Source organism: Erpetoichthys calabaricus, chromosome 18, assembly GCF_900747795.2.
Source record: "Erpetoichthys calabaricus chromosome 18, fErpCal1.3, whole genome shotgun sequence".
NCBI classification, from domain to species: Eukaryota; Metazoa; Chordata; class Cladistia; order Polypteriformes; family Polypteridae; genus Erpetoichthys; species Erpetoichthys calabaricus.
Genome location: NC_041411.2, coordinates 68,405,804 through 68,424,890, shown reverse-complemented (window position 1 = coordinate 68,424,890; position 19,087 = coordinate 68,405,804). Strand labels below are relative to the sequence as shown.

Below are 19,087 nucleotides of genomic sequence, written 5' to 3'. Positions count from 1 at the left end.
TGCACTGAAGAAGAGCGAGAAGGAGCAGCTGCTCATCAGGACCACTTCCCGACCCTGTCTCGTCCAGCTCTCCATGTTGGTCCGCACAGCCTAGCTATCCCTGGCCCAGCAGCATGAGGGTATTATCATGTTTGGGAGAGATTCTGATTTAGACACATTCAGTTGTAATCCTGCAAATGGCAGCTTTCACCATTGGTTCCTCAGGCAAGCCCATACATCATATGAGTGAACACGCGGTTCCTCTTGTACTTAGCAGGATTGGTATTGCGACAACACATCATCAGTAGGGTAAAACTAACCCATCTCTTGATGGCCTAATCCCAGCTACCTTCTCTGCTAGTGGGTAAATAATCCACCACTTGGTGAAGTCTGCTTTACAATATTATACAGTAAGCCAGCATCAAAGGGTCAAAAAGTGATGTTGCTATGAACATGGCTGCCACAAGCCTACAATCCCTGCTGTATCTTTTCTGACATCTCCTGTGTAACGGACAGCCGGTTGGGACACCTCCATAATGGAAGAACCGGGGGAAGGAGCTTGCACGGGGCAATACTGACAACAGAGGGCAGTCCCCCTCGCATGATACACTGCCATGGGTTTAAAGCATGGAAGCTCAACCCTGCTAGGGTCCGTGGCCACCACCAGGGGGTGCATGGAGAACAGTTGATCCCTCCTCTGCAGGACTGCTGCTACACCGAGAAGTGCAGTTGGAAGGAGATTGAGGAACACCTGGAGCACTTCCGGGTGCTCTATAAAAGAGGCCAGCTGACAAAACTCGTAGAGCCAGAGTCGGGAGGAGGTGGACGAAGCTTGCTGGAGGAGGAGTGGAGGCAGAGAGAAGGAAAGGAAAGGAAAAGAAAGAAGAAAGGGACAGTGTATTGGTGCTTTATACTGTACTGTGCTGTGTAGTGGGGAGCAAAGGAAAGCTCTTCCCCACTTAAAATAAACGGGTGCTGTGTAGCAAGACTGGACTCTGTGTCTGCTGTGTCCGGGTTTGGGGGAGCTGTACACCCCCTGGTGGTTCACACCTGTTTAAAACTCAAAAAACCAGAAGGATTATGAGGCCCCACTTTCGTAGTCTGTACTCATACTGAAAATGAAAATCAAGTAAGGTTTTGCCCTTCTGCTCCAAGGGCAGTTTCTAGCCTTCCTGAACTCCCCTTCTGACACCTGCATTATGGTGTCATAGCTATCCCCAGAGAAGTCCCCTCTCCTGTCTCACTTGGTGAGTGAAGGAAAGGATAAGTGCCACTTTCAGAGAACCCGGACAACCTCCACCACCACACTATAAAAAGTGTTACACTAAACCTATCAGGGTGGCATGGTGGCGCAGTGGTAGCGCTGCTACCTTGCAGTAAGGAGACCCGGGTTTGCTTCCCGGGTCCTCCCAGCGTGGAGTTTGCATGTTCTCCCCGTGTCTGCGTGGGTTTCCTCCCACAGTCCAAAGACATGCAGGTTAGGTGGATTGGTGATTCTTAATTGTCCCGAGTGTGTGCTTGGTGTGTGGTTGTGTGTGTGTCCTGCGGTGGATTGGTTGCCCTGCCCAGGATTGGCTCCTGCCTTGCGCCCTGTGCTGGCTGGGATTGGCTCCAGCAGACGCCCATGACCCTGTGTTAGCATATAGCAGGTTAAAAAATGACTGACTAACTGACTAAACCTATCAAGGCAGTTCAATGACCTACAAGGTGGTAAGGATGGATTTCCTGGGAGGATGATGGGGAAACAAGACAGAAACCAAAATCAGGACATTACTTATTTAATTAATTTTGTACAAACCCATCAATACCTGTGGAATCTACATTTGTTTCCAATAATTCTTTTGGCTCTGCAGCTTTGCCTTTTACAATTTTTTCTTAGCTAAAATAAAGACGCAGTTAATAGCAAACCTTTGTAGCAGGGTGTTGTATCGTGTTAGCCATTATGGATGCAATGCGAACTCAAGTAAAATGACCCCTGTTATTGGCTAACTGAGCAGATTTGCAATATGCAAGCTTTTGAGGCAACTCAGGCTCCTTCTTCAGGCAGTTTATAATCAGAGAAAGGGGCCTCGCATATTGTAGTCTGCTCAGTTAGCCAATAAGAGGTGTCATTTTGCTTGACTTCTCTTCTCTTTGGTGTCAGACTTCCGATTCTATTGTGTAGCCTGTCTTCAGCTCCTTGGAACCTCTTGGCCTTTCATCATTGTTAAAGACGTGAACCCTGCACACAATTTGAAATGTGTCTACAGCCAGGACAGCACTTCCTTCAGCTCTCATTGTAAGTGTCACAAAAGATCTCTGAATGGCAGCTAACAAGACATATCAACTGCATCAGATATGCACCAGGACAGACAAGAAGGCAGCAAACTAGCAGCAAATCAGCAGACAATCACTTTACAGCTCTGCATTACAATGCGTATCATGCAGCACAAATAACACAAAAATCATTCTTTTATGGCAAAAGGATGGTAACAATAATGCAAAAAGGTAATTTTTTAAAAAACATTGAATACATTAGATTCTGAAAGTATTCAGACCCCCTTCACTTTTTTCACATTTTATTATGTTGCAGCCTTATGCTAAAAATCAAGTAAATTCTTTTTTTTCCCTGGTTATACAGCACTCAATTTCCCAGAATGACAAGGCGAAAACAGGATTTTAGAAATTATTGCAAATTGTTATTTTTACATACAGTAGCTTACGGCGTGAGATTCACGCAGCATAGTGAAAAGCTCACAGCAAGACAAGACAGCCAAGAGACAGAAGAAGTTCAAGAGGAGCTCTGCTACTATCACTACATACAGTATGCCCGAAACGCAACAGGACCTGTGGATTAAGGATAAGATTATACGGCCGTCCGAAAATTCACTGTAAAGGATAGTAGTGAACATCATCATCAGACTTGATGGACAGTCAGAGAGACAGAGAGAGAGTGTGGTATAGCGGGTGCACAGCTCTCAGCAAAGGCCAGTTTTAAATAATCACCGAGGGGGTGTGGTGGTTGTGTGGCTGAAGCAGTTCTCAGGGCGATTTGCGGTGTGGGCTTTTCTCACCTAAGTGCACAGGTGAGAGACCGCCCGCATCCGTGACTGATCCTGGGGCTGCTAATTTGCCGCATCTGCTATGCCCTCTCGATATATAGAAGCGCGAGTCGGCTAGGAAGATGGAAAAAGAAAAAAGAAAGGAGAGAGAAGAAACGGAGGTTGTAGGTGAAAGCAGGACGCAGGGGAGAGACAGAGAGAGAGCCGGTGCGGGACAGCGAGCGAGCGAGTGAGTGCAGGCTGAAATTCAGCTGTACGGGAAGCCTGGGTGTGAGGAGTATTAGTGGTCGCTCCCGCTGAGTGATCATGTAGCGGGAGTGACCAGTGAAGAAGGACGACTGGCCATGTAAGGCCGGGAAGGCAGCGGGAGTCGGGAGGCTTGGAGTGAAGTCCTTGATGTGAGCGTCCTGGTCATCGAGGAAACCAAGTCTCGGTCTGGGATGAGTGCACGACCGAAACCAGGAAATGGGAGGCCTCCAGACCGGTCGAGCGGAGTGAAGGTCAGCTGCTGAGAGAGCGACTCGCCTGCTGCAGGGCCCAAACGGGAGAAGCAGGAGAGACGCTAGGGTAAGAGAAGCACCAGGCTCTGTAACTGTTTTAAAGGACTGCTTTCTGCATGGTTTTAACCTTGTTGCTTTTAGATGACTTCTTTCTATTGTTTTTAACCTCCACGTTGCACATCTGTTTTATGGATTATTTATTTATTGACGTTTTGAAAGCACCGCACTTTATTTAATTTGAACACTTTGTTTTTGTTGGATTTTAAATAAAAGCACTTGGCACTTTTGTACACCATCCCCTCGCTATGCTGTTGCCTCACTGCTTAGCTCATCGGTAACATTACCAACGGTGCAGAGTTCAAGGGCTCCCGGACAGAAGATGGGAGCATGCAGCAAACCCGCATCGTCACAGAAAGAGAGAAAGAGAGAGAGAGAGAATGAGATCTTCTTCTGGGCCTCATTATGGGTATGGAGAGACACCACAATGGCTTTTCGCCCATGGCTGTTCATAGAGAGTATATTATGCTTACCTGTGTAATTCTCTGCCTGAAGATGCATGTCACACAATTTATGGATGTAGCGGATGTACATTTCCTCTTTGTTGATTTCCGATTTGTAGAAATTCTAAAACAAAAGCATGCCATAACGTCAGACACATGACACCCTGACGCTGCACACAGAGCCTCAAGATCAATGTTATTGCATCTTACCAACAGGTTGACCGTGCAGCCAATTTTCTTGTTCTCTGTCTCATCTCCTTTCATGCAATCTCTGTTAAGAAGTAAGCGTACGGAGAAATGAGTCAATACAATGCTGCAAATAATATGCAATATAATTCACCTCCTTTTTACTTTCTCATATACGAAATATAGGGAAAGTATTTTAATTGTCCAAAAAATTGAGCCTCGAGATTTTGGTGAATCCCGACGTTTTAGAGTCCAAAAATACCATTTTTGGAATTATGTCTGTGTGTCTGTCTCTCTCTCTCTGTGTAAAGACAATAACTTGAGTACGTTTTCACTTAGGTCAACCAAATTTTGCACACAAGTATTAGGTACAAAACATAGATTTCTATCAACTTTTCAGTTATTATGAATATTATTATTACTTTTTTATTCATGCAGCTGCAGAGTCTGATTTATTCAACTTTACTTTGATAATAATTGTTCAATATATTATTCATTTGATTTGATTTGTTGTTGACAACTAATGAAAGTCCCAAATTCAGTATCTCGGAAAATTAGAATATCAATTAAGACCAATGCAAAAAAAGGATTTTTAGAAATGTTGGCCAACTGAAAGGTATGAACATGAAAAGTATGAGCATGTACAGCACTCAATATTTAGTTGGGGCTCCTTTGGCCTGGATTACTGCAGCAATGTGGCGTGGCATGGAGTCGATCAGTCTGTGGCACTGCTCATAGATTTTCTATGGGGTTAAGGTCAGGCGAATTTGCTGGCCAATCAAGAACAGGGATACCATGGTCCTTAAACCAGATACTGGTAGCTTTGGCACTGTGTGCAGGTGCCAGGTCCTGTTGGAAAATGAAATCTGCATCTCCATAATGTTCGTCAGCAGCAGAAAGCATGAAGTGCTCTAAAACTTCCTGGTAGACGGCTGCGTTGACCTTGGACCTCAGAAAACACAATGGTCCAACACCAGCAGATGACATGGCATCCCAAACCATCACTGACTGTGGAAACTTTACACTGGACCTCAAGCAACATGGATTCTGTGCCTCTCCTCTCTTCCTCCAGACTCTGGGACCTTGATTTCCAAAGGAAATGCAAAATTTACTTTCATCAGAGAACATAACTTTGGACCACTCAGCAGCAGTCCAAAGGCGAGACGCTTCTGATGCTCTCTCTTGTTCAAGAGTGGCTTGACACAAGGAATGCGACAGCTGAAACCCATGTCTTGCATACGTCTGTGCGTGGTGGTTCTTGAAGCACTGACTCCAGCTGCAGTCCACTCTTTGTGAATCTCCCCCACATTTTTGAATGGGTTTTGTTTCACAATCCTCTCCAGGGTGCGGTTATCCCTATTGCTTGCACACTTTTTTCTAGCACATCTTGTCCTTCCCTTCGCCTCTCTATTAATGTGCTTGGACACAGAGCTCTGTGAACAGCCAGCCTCTTTAGCAATGACCTTTTGTGTCTTGCCCTCCTTGTGTGAGGTGTCAATGGTCGTCTTTTGGACAACTGTCAAGTCAGCAGTCTTCCCCATGATTGTGTAGCCTACAGAACTCGACTGAGAGACCATTTAAAGGCTTTTGAGTTAATTAGCTGATTAGAGTGTGGCACCAGGTGTCTTCAATATTGAACCTTTTCACAATATTCTAATTTTCCGAGATACTGAATTTGGACTTTCATTAGTTGTCAGTTATAATCATCAACACTAAAAGAAATAAACATCTGAAATACATCAGTCTGTGTGTAATGAATGAATCTAATATACAAGTTTCACTTTTTGAATGGAATTACTGAAATAAATCAACTTTGTCATGATATTCTAATTTTATGACCAGCACCTGAATTATTTGAAATTAGAAAAAATCTCACTTAGAGGATCTGTACAAAAATTTTTTAAAATCCTAGCAGGACCTAATCAACAACATTTTAGAATAAACACTTAAATTGAGGAAGTGGATTCTCTTCCCTCATTTATTCTAATTAACTTTACTAATTTATGTATTTATTTACTTATTTTCCCTAAATTAAAGTTTTACTCTTTTGGCCTAGCTCTGTTTCTCGTGATTTGATTTGAACTTAGTTTTGTAAAATTTGACTTGCTTGTATGGAATGTTATTTGCTTTTAATAAATTCAGTAAAATGTTAAAAAAAAGATAAAGTAGGCACCTCTTTTTAAAAAACATGATGAAAACTACACTAAGGAATAACTTTGGCTGTACGTGTTCTGAAAATACACTTTTTTGTAGTATCATCGAGCTTTGTAGAAGCATAAAAGGATGTTGAGCGCAGATAAATCTATCAGGGGCTTTTCTCCAGGAGGCTTTGTGAAAACTAACCTGTAGTCAAGGAGGCGCTCCATAAGCCTCGTTACCGAGGTAACAAACGAAATGCCAGTTTCTCGCCAGGTCTCCTGTTCTATTTTCTCCAGCAAGCTAGCATATAGAAAAAGAAAAGGAGAGAATCCGATAAAAAAGTTGTTAAGTGGAACAAAGATTGACTTGATATTAAACATGCGTATGACCGAAGCGATATTAATGGGGGAGAGAGAACGACGTCGTCTTACCTAGGATAAGGCCCAAAAAGCTGAGTTCTATTCCACGCAGCCAAAAGCAGAGCAAAGACATGAAGGTTATTAAAGCAGAAGCAAGGAAACCAACTAAAAGCTTTGTTGAACATATAAGAGATAAGAAGGAACAGGGAGCACAAACTGTTCACAATATCATTTATTTTAATTTGACTAACTGGCAAGATTCAAGGTCATAGCATAAAGATCATGAAAGAAATGTTAAAAACATAACAAGAAAAAAAAATGAATCCAAATACATAAGACTAAAACCACTACAAATAAGAAATGTGTGTTCTTAGATTTTGTAGATAAGAAGACAGAAGTTTCGAGGTGAACTCACTAGACATGGCGGCAGAGAGTGGCAACCTGTTGCATGCCAATTAGCACATAAAAGTAAGAATTTCACTGCACTCTGAACATGTAATGACCCTGTAAACCAGTTTATTATTATTTACTTATTTGGCTGACACCTTTATCCAAGGTCAGTCAGTCAGTCATTATCCAACCCGCTATATCCTAACACAGGGTCACGGGGGGTCTGCTGGAGCCAATCCCAGCCAGCACGGGGCGCAAGGCAGAAACAAATCCCAGGCAAGGTGCCAGCCCACCACAGGGCACACATACACACACACACCAAGCACACACTAGGGACAATTTAGGACCTAACCTGCATGTCTTTGGACTGTGGGAGGAAACCGGAGCACCCGGAGGAAACCCACGCAGACACGGGGAGTTTATCCAAGGTGACTTACACAATTTGAGATACAATCGGTTACATCTCTATTGGTTTTCCAGTTGGAGAAGAGGCAGGTGAAGTAGCTTGCCCTTGGTCACCCAGTGCCAGTAGCAAGATTTGAGCCACAACCTCAGGGTTTGATGTCCAAAGCCTTTTTGTGGACACATACTCAAAAACTCAATGTACCGTAACAACATCAAACCTACTTATTCAAATTCAGGGGGGAAGAGGGAGGAGAATGTCCCAGAAGGTCAGGGTGCAAGACAGGAAACGACCCTCAGCCATTTTCAGATCCAGTCATGGACCTAACAACTGAAACAGGAGCCATTTTGTCATCACTCAATCACCTAACCTGCACTTTACAGGTAGTTGAGGGAGAAAAACCAAAGTGCCCAGACGAATCTAAACACAGACTGGGGCAGAAAGTGGTACAGGATTGAAACCCAGGATACTGGATCCATGAGAAAGCTGTGCAAATGTCTTAGCATACATTCTGTTTCATAAATAATTCATTTCACAGCAGTTATAAAGAAGGTTGCAAGAAATATTGATGGGTTCAAGATTCAGTATGTTAGTTATCCATAATCTAATGTGTCTCTTAATTTTATATTAGTACCAGTAAGCTTGATTTAAGTCCTCCCAATGGCAATTTTCTGAAAATAATAATAATAATTATTAAGTTTTCAAGTTTTGAGAATGACCCAAGTATTGGTTTTCACAAAGTTTGCTGCTTCAGTGTTTTCAGATCTTTTTGTCAGATGTTTCAATGGTATAATGAAGTAGAATTACAAGCATTTCATAAGTTTCAAAGGCTTTTATTGTTAATGACATTAAGTTTATGCTCAGAGTCCATATTTGCAGTGTTGGCCCTTCTTTCTTTTTCAAGACCTCTGCAATTCGCCCTGGCAGGCTGTCAATCAGCTTCTGGGTCCAATCCTGACTGATGGCAGCCCATTCTTGCATCATCAATGCTTGGAGTTTGAAAGAATTGGTGGGTTTTGGTTGTCCATCCACCTCTTGAGGATTGACCAGTTTTTAATGTGATTAAGGTCTGGGGAGTTTCCTGGCTATGGACCCAAAATTTCAATGGTTTGTTCCACTTAGTTATCACTTTTGCCTTATGGCCTGGTGCTCCATCATACTGGATTGTTCATTAATGGTCACCAAATTGTTCTTGGATGCTTGGAAGAAGTTGCTCTCAGAGGATGTTTTGGTGCCGTTCACTCCAACACAGCACATCTCTGCATAAACTTAATGCAATTGTCAATAAAAGCCTTTGAAAATTATGAAATGCTTGTAATTTTACTTCAGTATAAAATAGAAACATCGGACAAAAAGATCTGAAAACAGTGAAGCGGCAAACTTTATGAAAATTAATACTTGTGTCATTCTTAAAACATTTGGCCACGACTGTAGAGCTCCTGTCACACATTGTCACAAAGCTCTCATCAACAAAACTAACTGTAATAATGAACGATAAAATGGTGACTTGAAGTGTGACTACACAGCCTCTAAGAAATGGATTTCATTCCATCAGGTGCCTCGGTCAACAGACGGCCAAAACAATTTGGCTTTGCAATTTCATTTTATGAAAATCTCATCTTTACCAAGCAGCAGTTTAGTACATCTGTCACAAGTAAGTCGCATCAAAGAATGTAGCAGACAATGAAATGAGTTACCAGGTGACAAAACTGGAACGACAAAAACTAATTATATATTACGAAACGTTATTACCTTTAAATTTGTTACATTTTTAACTATTGTTAGTATATGAAAGGTTCTTTTGTACGTATATGATACTTTCTTGTTTTCCTTCTGATGCAAAGAGCCCAGAGTTGCACTAATAACTCTAGCGATGATGTGGGACCAGCTGAGGTAGCTTGAGGTTATGATAAAAATGGTGAAGGGAATTTTTGACTACAGAAAAGTATGAATGTAATTGAACTCTAGATATGTGTGCTGAAAGGAAAGCATGCAAACCATCAGACTTCCATGACAAAGCATGCATGTTTTTTAGAAAGAAACAACATTTATGATGAAAAATTTTGATAAGAAAATCAGTGTTGTGCATGAAATAGATTAAAACAGCTTGTTCAATGAACGAGCTAATTTTTCTACAAATGGTGAACTTAATGTAACGTATTTGCTAGTGAAGAACTTGAACGTGAGCTCGTTCAGTTTTAGGGGACATTCTCGATCTGGTTTAGGTCCAGATTAAACGTTTGCCTTACCCTGTAATGTAGGGGTGGAGCCGAATCTGAATATGTTATTCGGATAAGCACAAATAGTGGATTTTTACGAATTTTTATTTCATATGAATGTTTTGCCATTTATTTGTATTCGGAGAAAAAAACATCAAATCAATTAGGTTCTGTCAGGGTCTGCCTGCTTGTGTTTAAGCTGCACCTCCATTGACACAAGCATGCGGTGAAGCTCCGCTGTTGCTTTTAGGAAAACGTTGGACTTCGCAAAACCACTTTATATTTTTCCCCATCTGACATACAATATGTGACGCAAATTTTGACCGGCAGCGTAACAGGTTAGTTCACCTACACGCCGGTTCCACAGTCACCATTTGTGTCACACGGTTGGAAATAGAGCAGTAATTTATATGGATATTTGCATCTATTTCATTTCTTTTTTGATATTAGCATATATGGTTATACATGTTTGTTGCTGGGTATAACTCAATAAAGTGTATTTAAATAAAAAAAGGCTTCATAATTATTGTATTTTATTCAAGAACACGGTAATAGCCTAATATAAGACATGCAAAATTGAAAAACTTAAACTCATTGGGTCACTTATTCTCTCACTCCTTAAAAAATACAAAATGAACCGAACCTGAGCGATTTCAAAACTGAAATGGTGAACTATGAACGTGGATTTATTCATTTTAATCTGTGTGAACGGAACTTTGAGTGAGTTCTTGTGAGGTGTGAACGAAAAGTGAGAGCACATATTGACACACTTTTGTATTCACCATTCTGTTTCGCAACACAAGCCATTTCCTTCCATTTAAATTCAGGCGCTCAAACTTTGCACAGTTGATGACTCTGCATGTTTAAAGTATCCTCTGCTGATAAAAGCTCAATTGAAGAGAAATGCTACTCCCATAATGCAGAAATACCCGTAGCCATTAACTAAATGACAGTAGATCTTATTTGTGACCCATGTACAATACTGCCAGTTGGTAACCGGTTTCAGGCATCGCTGTTCACTCTGTTATGCATATATACTCTATGTATTGTCACACACGTGCGCTTGGGAGTTGACTTCAGGGCTTATCTGATGGTGCTGCTGCCTATTGTCTCTTCTCTCCTTTCTTCTGCAAACCTTACAACCGGGGACAGGAAGATGAGTGACATCACTTCCAGGTTCCCAATCCCCTTAGCCCGCCTCTTCTTCCCTGCCCCTTCTCTACCCTCATGGAGTCAGTCTAGTTGTAGACGCGTGCCTGTGAAGACGTTATTCAAACCATACCTTAATTTCATGTTGTTATACAAGGTTGGTTGAGAGTGCCTCAAATCATTATCTTTTATTTTGTGCTTCATTTACTTTATCTCTGCAGTATTTACGTGTATATTACAGGGTATCGAATGTTAAACAGACAGATCTAATGAAGACATTGAGTCCAAGTCATTATGTATGCAGTCAGTGTCTCGCAACAAAAAGCAAAATCTGAAGATTGAATTTATATGCAGTATTCTGAATTCACTTTATATATATAAACTAGACAAAGAGCCCGTTTCGACAACGTAAGATGAAACGGGCACGAGTGGAATAGTATAATATATAATAAGTATAAGCACCACAAACCTGATATAGGTGTATTGAATGAATGCGTAATTAGGCCTCGAGCTGTAGTCGAAATCGCCTTTCAGGTCTCTAGAGCTTTAATCGAAGTCGCCTTTCTCTTTGAATTTTCGTGGCCGTAAATCTGCTGCCTGCTGCGATGTCAGTCTCATAAGGTTTTTCGAGTAGCTGCGCAGAAGGCGACTGCGCATTCGGCTTCGGACAGACGTGAGTGAGTGAGTGAGTGAGTGAGGAGACTGGCGAATTATGTATTAAGATCGACTCCATACATAGTAAATCACTTTTTTTATATATTCCAAAATCCATTCTACAGTATGTTTACTATATATATGTCAGCAAGACCTGGTAAGTAAGCAAGCAAAAGTTCCCCAAGGTCAAAATTTTGGGTATCAAAGCTATCTACTCTCTTCCTGGCAGAGTGGGATATGTGTGCAAAATTTTCTTGAGATTGGAGCAAAGGCATGAAATTCTATAAAGAACAAACCCACACATAGACACACCTTGAGCTTTATGTATAAGCTCAAACAAAACAACTTTCCTTTTATACATACAGTACATTACAGATTGATTACAGTTTAATAACTTTAAATATCTGCACGCATAGGAATCATTTAGAAACAGTTAGAGAAAACCCACATTGCCATGCATAGCACTGCTTGGAAAATTCATATTCCTTTTTGAGATTGGCAGATAGTACAGTACGCACAGTTTCAAACACATAGTTATGACTCAGACTGCAGATATGGTCTTCTTATCAATCAAAGACACACCATAATCAGGCTTAGCTCTTTTAAGAAGTACTTTAAATCAGCACTAACAGTTGCCCCCCCCCCCAGTTTTCGGCCAGTCCCAGGCTATGCTTACAGCAGGCTGAAGAGCTCCCTGTAGTTTTCGTCTCCCTTCCCCTCAGACACCAGACTGTCCAATTTATCAATTAATTCGGCCTCCACCTGGAACGATGACAATGACAGAAACATTAAGCAGTACTATTAACAGCCCAAAATGTCAATAATTTAAAAGTTCATTAACCTACCACATGAGATTAGACTCATTTTTTTTTTTTTGGCACAGTATGCGAACTCTGCTAAAATAAGCCAAGTTTCACTAATATCCAATAATTCTGGTTTCTATGGTTGCTTTTGAAAGAAAGAAAGCTTAACAGGGCTGAAAGATGGCGTCTGAAAAAAGATCATCTTTAATGATTCCACTCTGCTTTTTTAGATGACACAATCAATCATGGAATTTGTTGAACCAGAGTGCCAAATACATTTTTATGTAAAAAGGTGGAAGTTATAGACTGAAAATCTTCAGCTAATATATATTAAAAATGATAACTGAAACAAATCATAATATTTAGTCCACCTTAAATAAATACACTTTATCTAGTAGCTAATTGTAATAGCCATTAATCACATTCTAAGTTTATTTATTCAAATACGGGGTCAAGGTGGATAGGAATCTGTGCCAGCAACACTGGGTGCAAAGAAGGAACCAACCCTTGCCAGGAAACCAGGGGAATGTGCCATCGCACACTCATAATGACTCATACATGGCTAGAAACAAATCCAATCTGTGCACCTTTGGGACGGAGGAGAAATCTGAACTACCCAGAGAAACACTTGCATGTGCACAGGGAGAACAAGCAGGCTCCAAGGAAACTGGGATTGAGCTAGTACTTGTACACTGATTCTAAGGTATACAGTAATCCCTCGCTATATCTCGCTTCGTCTTTCGCGGCTTCACTCTATCGCGGATTTTATTTGTAAGCATATTTAAATATATATCGCAGATTTTTTGCTGGTTCGCGGATTTCTGCGGACAATGGGTCTTTTAATTTCTGGTACATGCTTCCTCAGTTGGTTTGCCCGGTTGATTTCATACAAGGGACGCTATTGGCAGATGGCTGAGAAGCTACCCAACTTACTTTTCTCCCTCTATCTTTTGCGCTGACTTTCTCTGATCCTGACATAGGGGGATTGAGCAGGGGGGCTGTTCGCACGCTTAGACAATAGGGACGCTCGTCTAAAAATGCTGAAAGATTATCTTCACGTTGCTCCCTTCTGTGCAGCTGCTTCGTGAAGCGACATGCTGCACGGTGCTTCGCATACTTAAAAGCTCGAAGGGCACGTATTGATTTTTGATTGTTTGTTTTTCTCTGTCTCTCTCTTTCTCTGCTCCTGACGGAGGGGGTGTGAGCTGCCGCCTTCAACAGCTTTGTGCCACGGTGCTTCGCATACTTAAAAGCCAAACAGCCCTATTGATTTGTTTGCTTTCCTCTCTCTTTCTGACAGTCACTGCTCCTGACGCGCACTCCTTTGAAGAGGAAGATATGTTTGCATTCTTTTAATTGTGAGACGGAACTGTCATCTCTGTCTTGTCATGGAACACAGTTAAAACTTTTGAAAAAGAGACAAATGTTTGTTTGCAGTGTTAGAATAACGTTCCTGTCTCTCTACAACCTCCTGTGTTTCTGCGCAAATCTGTGACCCAAGCATGACAATATAAAAATAACCATATAAACATATGGTTTCTACTTCGCGGATTTTCATCTCTTGCGGGGGGGTCTGGAACGCAACCCCCGCGATGGAAGAGGGATTACTGTAGTCTGAGAAATGAAAGCTGCAATGAAGTGATGCAGTTAAGGGAGAATACCCTCCATAATGTCTGGGACACTATTTTCCTTGATTTCCCTCTCTGCTTCACAGTTTAAAATTACAAATCAAACAATTCAGATGTGATTAAAGTGCACATTGCAGACTTTCATTTTAAGGGTTCTATATGGTTCCCCCATTTCGGTGGAGTTGTGGCTCTGACGCTAGGGATTTGCGCCGGCTGGTTCGAATCCTGTAAATGAGTGATTCTACTCCATTGGGCCCCTGGGTATGACGTTAACATACATCCGGCCTCACGAGCAGGTCCTCCAACTTTCAGGGAAAACTTGGGGTTGGTGGCAGGATTGGCACTCCAGCCACCGTAAAAAACACTCACGCTGATCCAGTGTGGTGCTGAGGTGTTACCTGTTGGCACGGCTGCACTCAAGTCTGAGTCTGGGTGGTTCGTCGTGTGGTGGGTAATCAGCTTTCAACCTCTGATTTCAGAGCATCATATTATTGGGGACGTGGCTATGGCAGGTCTATTAAAGCAATCCTATTTAGTTCTTTGTCTCTTGCATGCAATGCCTGCTTGAAGTCTGTGATTTTATAGACATCACCAGGTGATGGTTCTTCTCTGTCCTCTAATGCAGCCATCTTCAGCTCCTGCTTGTTTCAGGGGGCCTTGTCCCCTTACGTTTTCACTTCAGCATAAGGAAAGCCTGCTGAATTGGATTTAAATCAGGTGATTGGCTTGGCCAATCCAGAATTTTCCATTTTTTAGCTTTGAGAAACTCCTGTGTTACAGTATGATTACGTCACTATCTTGTTGTAGGATGAAGCGCCGTCCAATGAGTTTGGAGTCATTTACTAGGACTTGAGCAGGTCAGATGTTTCTACACACCTCAGAATTCAGTGAGTGACTGCTGTCAGCAGTTCCATCGTCAATGAAGAGAAGTGTGCCAGGGCCTGTGGCAGCCATACCTGCCCAAGCCTAACATTTCCAGTACTACCATGTTCAAATGGTCTGCATTGGATATTCAGCAGTTTCTTTTCGTCTCCATACTCTACTCACTCTGATCAGGTTCATCTTTGTTTCATCTCTCCACAAGACCTCTTCCCAGAATTCTGCATGTTCTTTGAAGTTCTTCTTCACAAACTGTAATCTACCGTCCTGTTCTTGTGGCTAACTAGTGTTTTGTATCTTGCAGTGTGCTCTCTGTGTTTCTGCTCATAAAGTCTTCTGCTGATAGTCGTCTCTGACACACACACATCAGCCTCTGAAGTCTGTTTCTGGTCTGTCAGGCAGGCGTGGGGGGCTTTGTCTTTACCATAATGAGGATTCTTCTGTCATCAGCAGTGGTGGTCTTCCTTGGCCACCAGTCCCTATGTGATTACTGAGCTCACCGGTGTGTTCTTTCTTCTTAGTGATATTCCACACGGTTGATTTACGTCATCCTCAGGTTTTACTAATGTTTCTATTGGTTATATTCTTGTTTTCCAACTTAAAAATTCGTTAACTTTCATTGGCACAGCTCTTGTCCTCGTATTGAACAATGGAAAGTACAGACCCCAAACTGCAGAATCAGGCCACTGTATCTTATGAAGCCATGAAACCCACCCAAGGAATCACAAACACCAGGGTCACCAATTGTCCCAACCATTATGGTGCCCTGAAATTAGGGGACCGTTTAGAAGAAGATTTTTCATTCCTACATACTGTGACCAAAATATAATGCAAATCGTTTTAAATGGAAGTCTGCAGTGTGCACTTTAATCACAATGTCTGAATTGTTCGAGTTGTGATTTTAAATTGTGGAGCAGAGGGGCAAATCAAGGAAAAAGGTCTCTTTGTCCCAAACATTATGGAGGACACTGTAAAACTATTCAGTCATGTCTTAAAAGCAAAAAATGATCTTATTGCAAAGTTTTTTAACAAACATTGGATTAAAACATTTTAATATTATATTATAGTATACAGTAAGTACCTACAAGGCCAGTATAAACATCACATCACATTAAGCACCTTTTGAACTGCTCACATTTACTGAAGTGTGTATTTAAATTGCTTCCTGCATTTCCACTGGACAGTTCACTCACTTTGCCCAGTCCAGTCTTGGCGCCCACCCTGCACCCAGTTTTGTTTTGCCATGATAGTTGTCGACTCTCTGTGACCATGAAATGGATAAGAATGCAACAAAAATGGATGTCTGGAGGAGAGTCATTCACTCACTTGTTTGAAATTTCCATTCTTCCTCTGCTCCCAGTCCATCATGTCATGAAAAATTGGGATCATGATGTTCCGTACTTCATGCTGTGGCACAAGTGTGACACCAAGGAAAGGACCAATCATCCCGGGAATGAAGTGGATTTTATTTTCCCCTGCTTGGACAAAAAGTTAATTGTTTAATGATTTGACACATGCAGAGAGATTCATTCATTTCCATGTCATCCAAGCGAGATATGAAGTTACTCTGGAAAAAAGAATCTGTGAGAAGAAAAATGTAATGCCTTACCAAACTTGTGGCAGGCATTCTGTGTTCAGTGACACAAGCTTGGTTCCATTCTGAAACTTGCATGGGAAAAGTCGGATGTTATTAGCTTTTATTGATCAAGTTATTTACCTGTCCTTCTTTAAGACACGGCAAACCCACCTTCAATAGATTTGGGACATGTCATGTCATTGTCTAACACGGTAAATCCAGACCAGGATTGCATGGAGCCTATCCCAGTCAGCATAGGGCACAAGGTAGGAACAAACCCTGGACAGGGCACCAGTCCATCATGGGGTGAACACACACCAACATACCCCTCACTAGGGCAAATTACCAACACCAGTTCACCTAACCTGCATGTCTTTGGGCAGTGGGAAGAAACCAGAGCAGCCAGAGGAAACCCATGCACATAAAGGTGACCTGGGACATGAACTTTAGGTCTCCTTACTGTGCCACTCATATCTGGGACATAAAAACATAGATTTGATAAAGAAGAGGAGGACATTCAGTCCATTTGTTTAGCTAACAGCTAAGCTGTCCCTAAATTTAATCCAGATTTTTCTTAGAGGTTGACAAAGTTTCTGCTTCAACTGCGTGTTTCAGTAGTTTGTTACTGTTGTATTTATGGAGATCTTAAGTGGAAATATTACTGATTTGCCTGAGAAGTGTAGGTAAAGTTCAAGTTTAAGTTTCTTTATTGTTATCGCATCCAAATACAGAGTCCAGGTAGAAAGGAAATTGAATGTCTTTAGGACCATGATGCAAATATACAATACGTAGTGCAACAAGACAATGTACACCGTTCAGTGCAAGTACAACATACAGTGTGCAGTAAATGGACATGACCAGGTAGGACAAAATACAGCAGATTGGTTATAACTGGATCACTAATGGTTTAACAGTAGCAACATCATTTTTGTTATAAGCAGTTAACCAATGTACACTGGAGTGTAGTAACAGTTTAACATTCATACAGTGCAATGTGAGTATTTGATTTAGACCAGGGGTCCCCAACTCTGGTCCTGGAGGGCCCCAGTGGCTGCAGGTTTTCATTCTAACCCTTTTCTCAATTAGTGATCTGTTTTTGCTGCTAATTAACTTCTTTTCAATTCATTTTAATTGACTTGATCTTGAAGACTCAGACACCTGAATTGTTTATTTTTCCTTAATTAGCAGTCAAGCAATAATGAGAGGGCGGCACGGTGGCGCAATGGGTAGCACTACTGCCTCATAGTTAGGAGACCTGGCGTGGAATTTGCATCTTCTCCCCGTGTCTGTGTGGGTATCCTACGGGTGCTCCAGTTTCCTCCAACAGTCCAAAAACATGCAGGTTAGGTGCATTGGTGACTCTAGTGTGTCTCTAGTGTGTGCTTGGTGTGTGTGTGTGTGTGTGTGTGTGTGTGTGTGTGCGCACCCTGTGTCAGCTGGGATTGGCTCCAGCAGACCCCCGTGACCCTGTAGTTAGGATATAGCGGGTTGGATAATGAATAGATGGATGGACAATAATGAGATACAAAATGAGCCAAAACATGACCAGCAAACTGCGCTCATCACACAATATCTGAAAATGATATGAAGATGAAGGTCTCAGCAATGTTGATCTGCTCAGGTCCACAAAACATTTGAACAGTGCTCTTAGAAAAGAGAAAATCAACAATTTCAGAAATGTCTGCTATTACACATTGAGAACGGATTTAATTAATGACAAGACTCTGCACATAATTAAGCAACTGCTTGGAGTGAAATTGGTTGGAGTTTGAGGCCCTGACTTAGCTGGTCTTCTGTTGGCTCCCTCACTTCACAATTCATTTCTGTTTGGGTGCCACTTAAGGAAATAAATGAAGCAATTCAGAGGAACGATGGTGAAATGTAGGGGAACAAATCTTAAAAAACAATTAAAATGAATTCAAAAGAAGTTAATTAGCAGCAAAAACAGGTCACTATTTAAGAAAAGGGTTAGAATGAATACCTGCATCCACTGCGGCCCTCCAGGACCAGAGTTGGGGACTCCTGATTTAGACAGCTTTCAAAGGTGTAACTAGTGTAAAGGTCGCAGTTTAACAGTGGGTAGTGGGAGGTGCTAAGGTATTGAGGAGTCAGACAGCGTGGGAGAAGAACCTGTGACACAGTCTGGATGATGTGGCTTGGATGCTGCAAAGACATCTGCTAGACCGGCAGGAGCTCAAAGAGCCTTTATGTAGGGTGTGAGGGGTCAGCCACAATGCCAGACGCCTTGTGGAAAGAGATTGTGTGTGCTGTAGGTGTCTTGTATGGAGGGGAGTGACACCACAACGATGTCCTCACCTCTGTAGTAACTTGTGGCCTGCAGCACTGCAGTTCCGATACCACATCAGGATGGAGTAACACCTCTGAAAAACATGGTGAGGATCAAGGGTGGCGGGACCCTTTCGGACACTTTCTCATGGCAGGAAGTAAAGCCACTGTTGTGCTTTCTTGGCAACAGAAGAACAGATGAGGCTCCAGTTGAGGTCCTCAGTGATATGAACGTCGTGGAACTTGACATTTGCGACCTTCTCAACGGTGGAGCCATTTATGTGGAGTGGACTATGAACTGAGGGGACTTTCTAAAATTAACAACCACCTCTTTTGTTTTGGTGACGCTGAGAGACGGGTTGTTGTCAGTGCACCAGGCTGTCAGATGTTTGACCT

The 19,087-nt window shown here is 42.0% G+C and overlaps 1 protein-coding gene across 8 annotated transcripts in view; it reads right to left on the bottom strand.

Moving 5' to 3' along the window:
* Window positions 1–19,087, bottom strand: part of dock3 (dedicator of cytokinesis 3) — a 970,442-nt gene that overhangs the window by 66,929 nt on the left and 884,426 nt on the right. For 5 of the 8 annotated variants that reach the window (XM_051921401.1, XM_051921406.1, XM_051921403.1 and 2 more), the window contains 6 exons: window positions 16,156–16,307; window positions 12,196–12,281; window positions 6,777–6,803; window positions 6,550–6,645; window positions 4,231–4,291; window positions 4,051–4,144 (listed from right to left, as the gene is read on the bottom strand). In XM_051921401.1, coding sequence (XP_051777361.1) covers window positions 4,051–4,144; window positions 4,231–4,291; window positions 6,550–6,645; window positions 6,777–6,803; window positions 12,196–12,281; window positions 16,156–16,307 — 516 coding nt within the window. The remainder of the gene's footprint in view (window positions 1–4,050; window positions 4,145–4,230; window positions 4,292–6,549; window positions 6,646–6,776; window positions 6,804–12,195; window positions 12,282–16,155; window positions 16,308–19,087) is intronic. The other 3 variants (XM_051921402.1, XM_051921404.1, XM_051921405.1) reach the window with 3 other exon arrangements.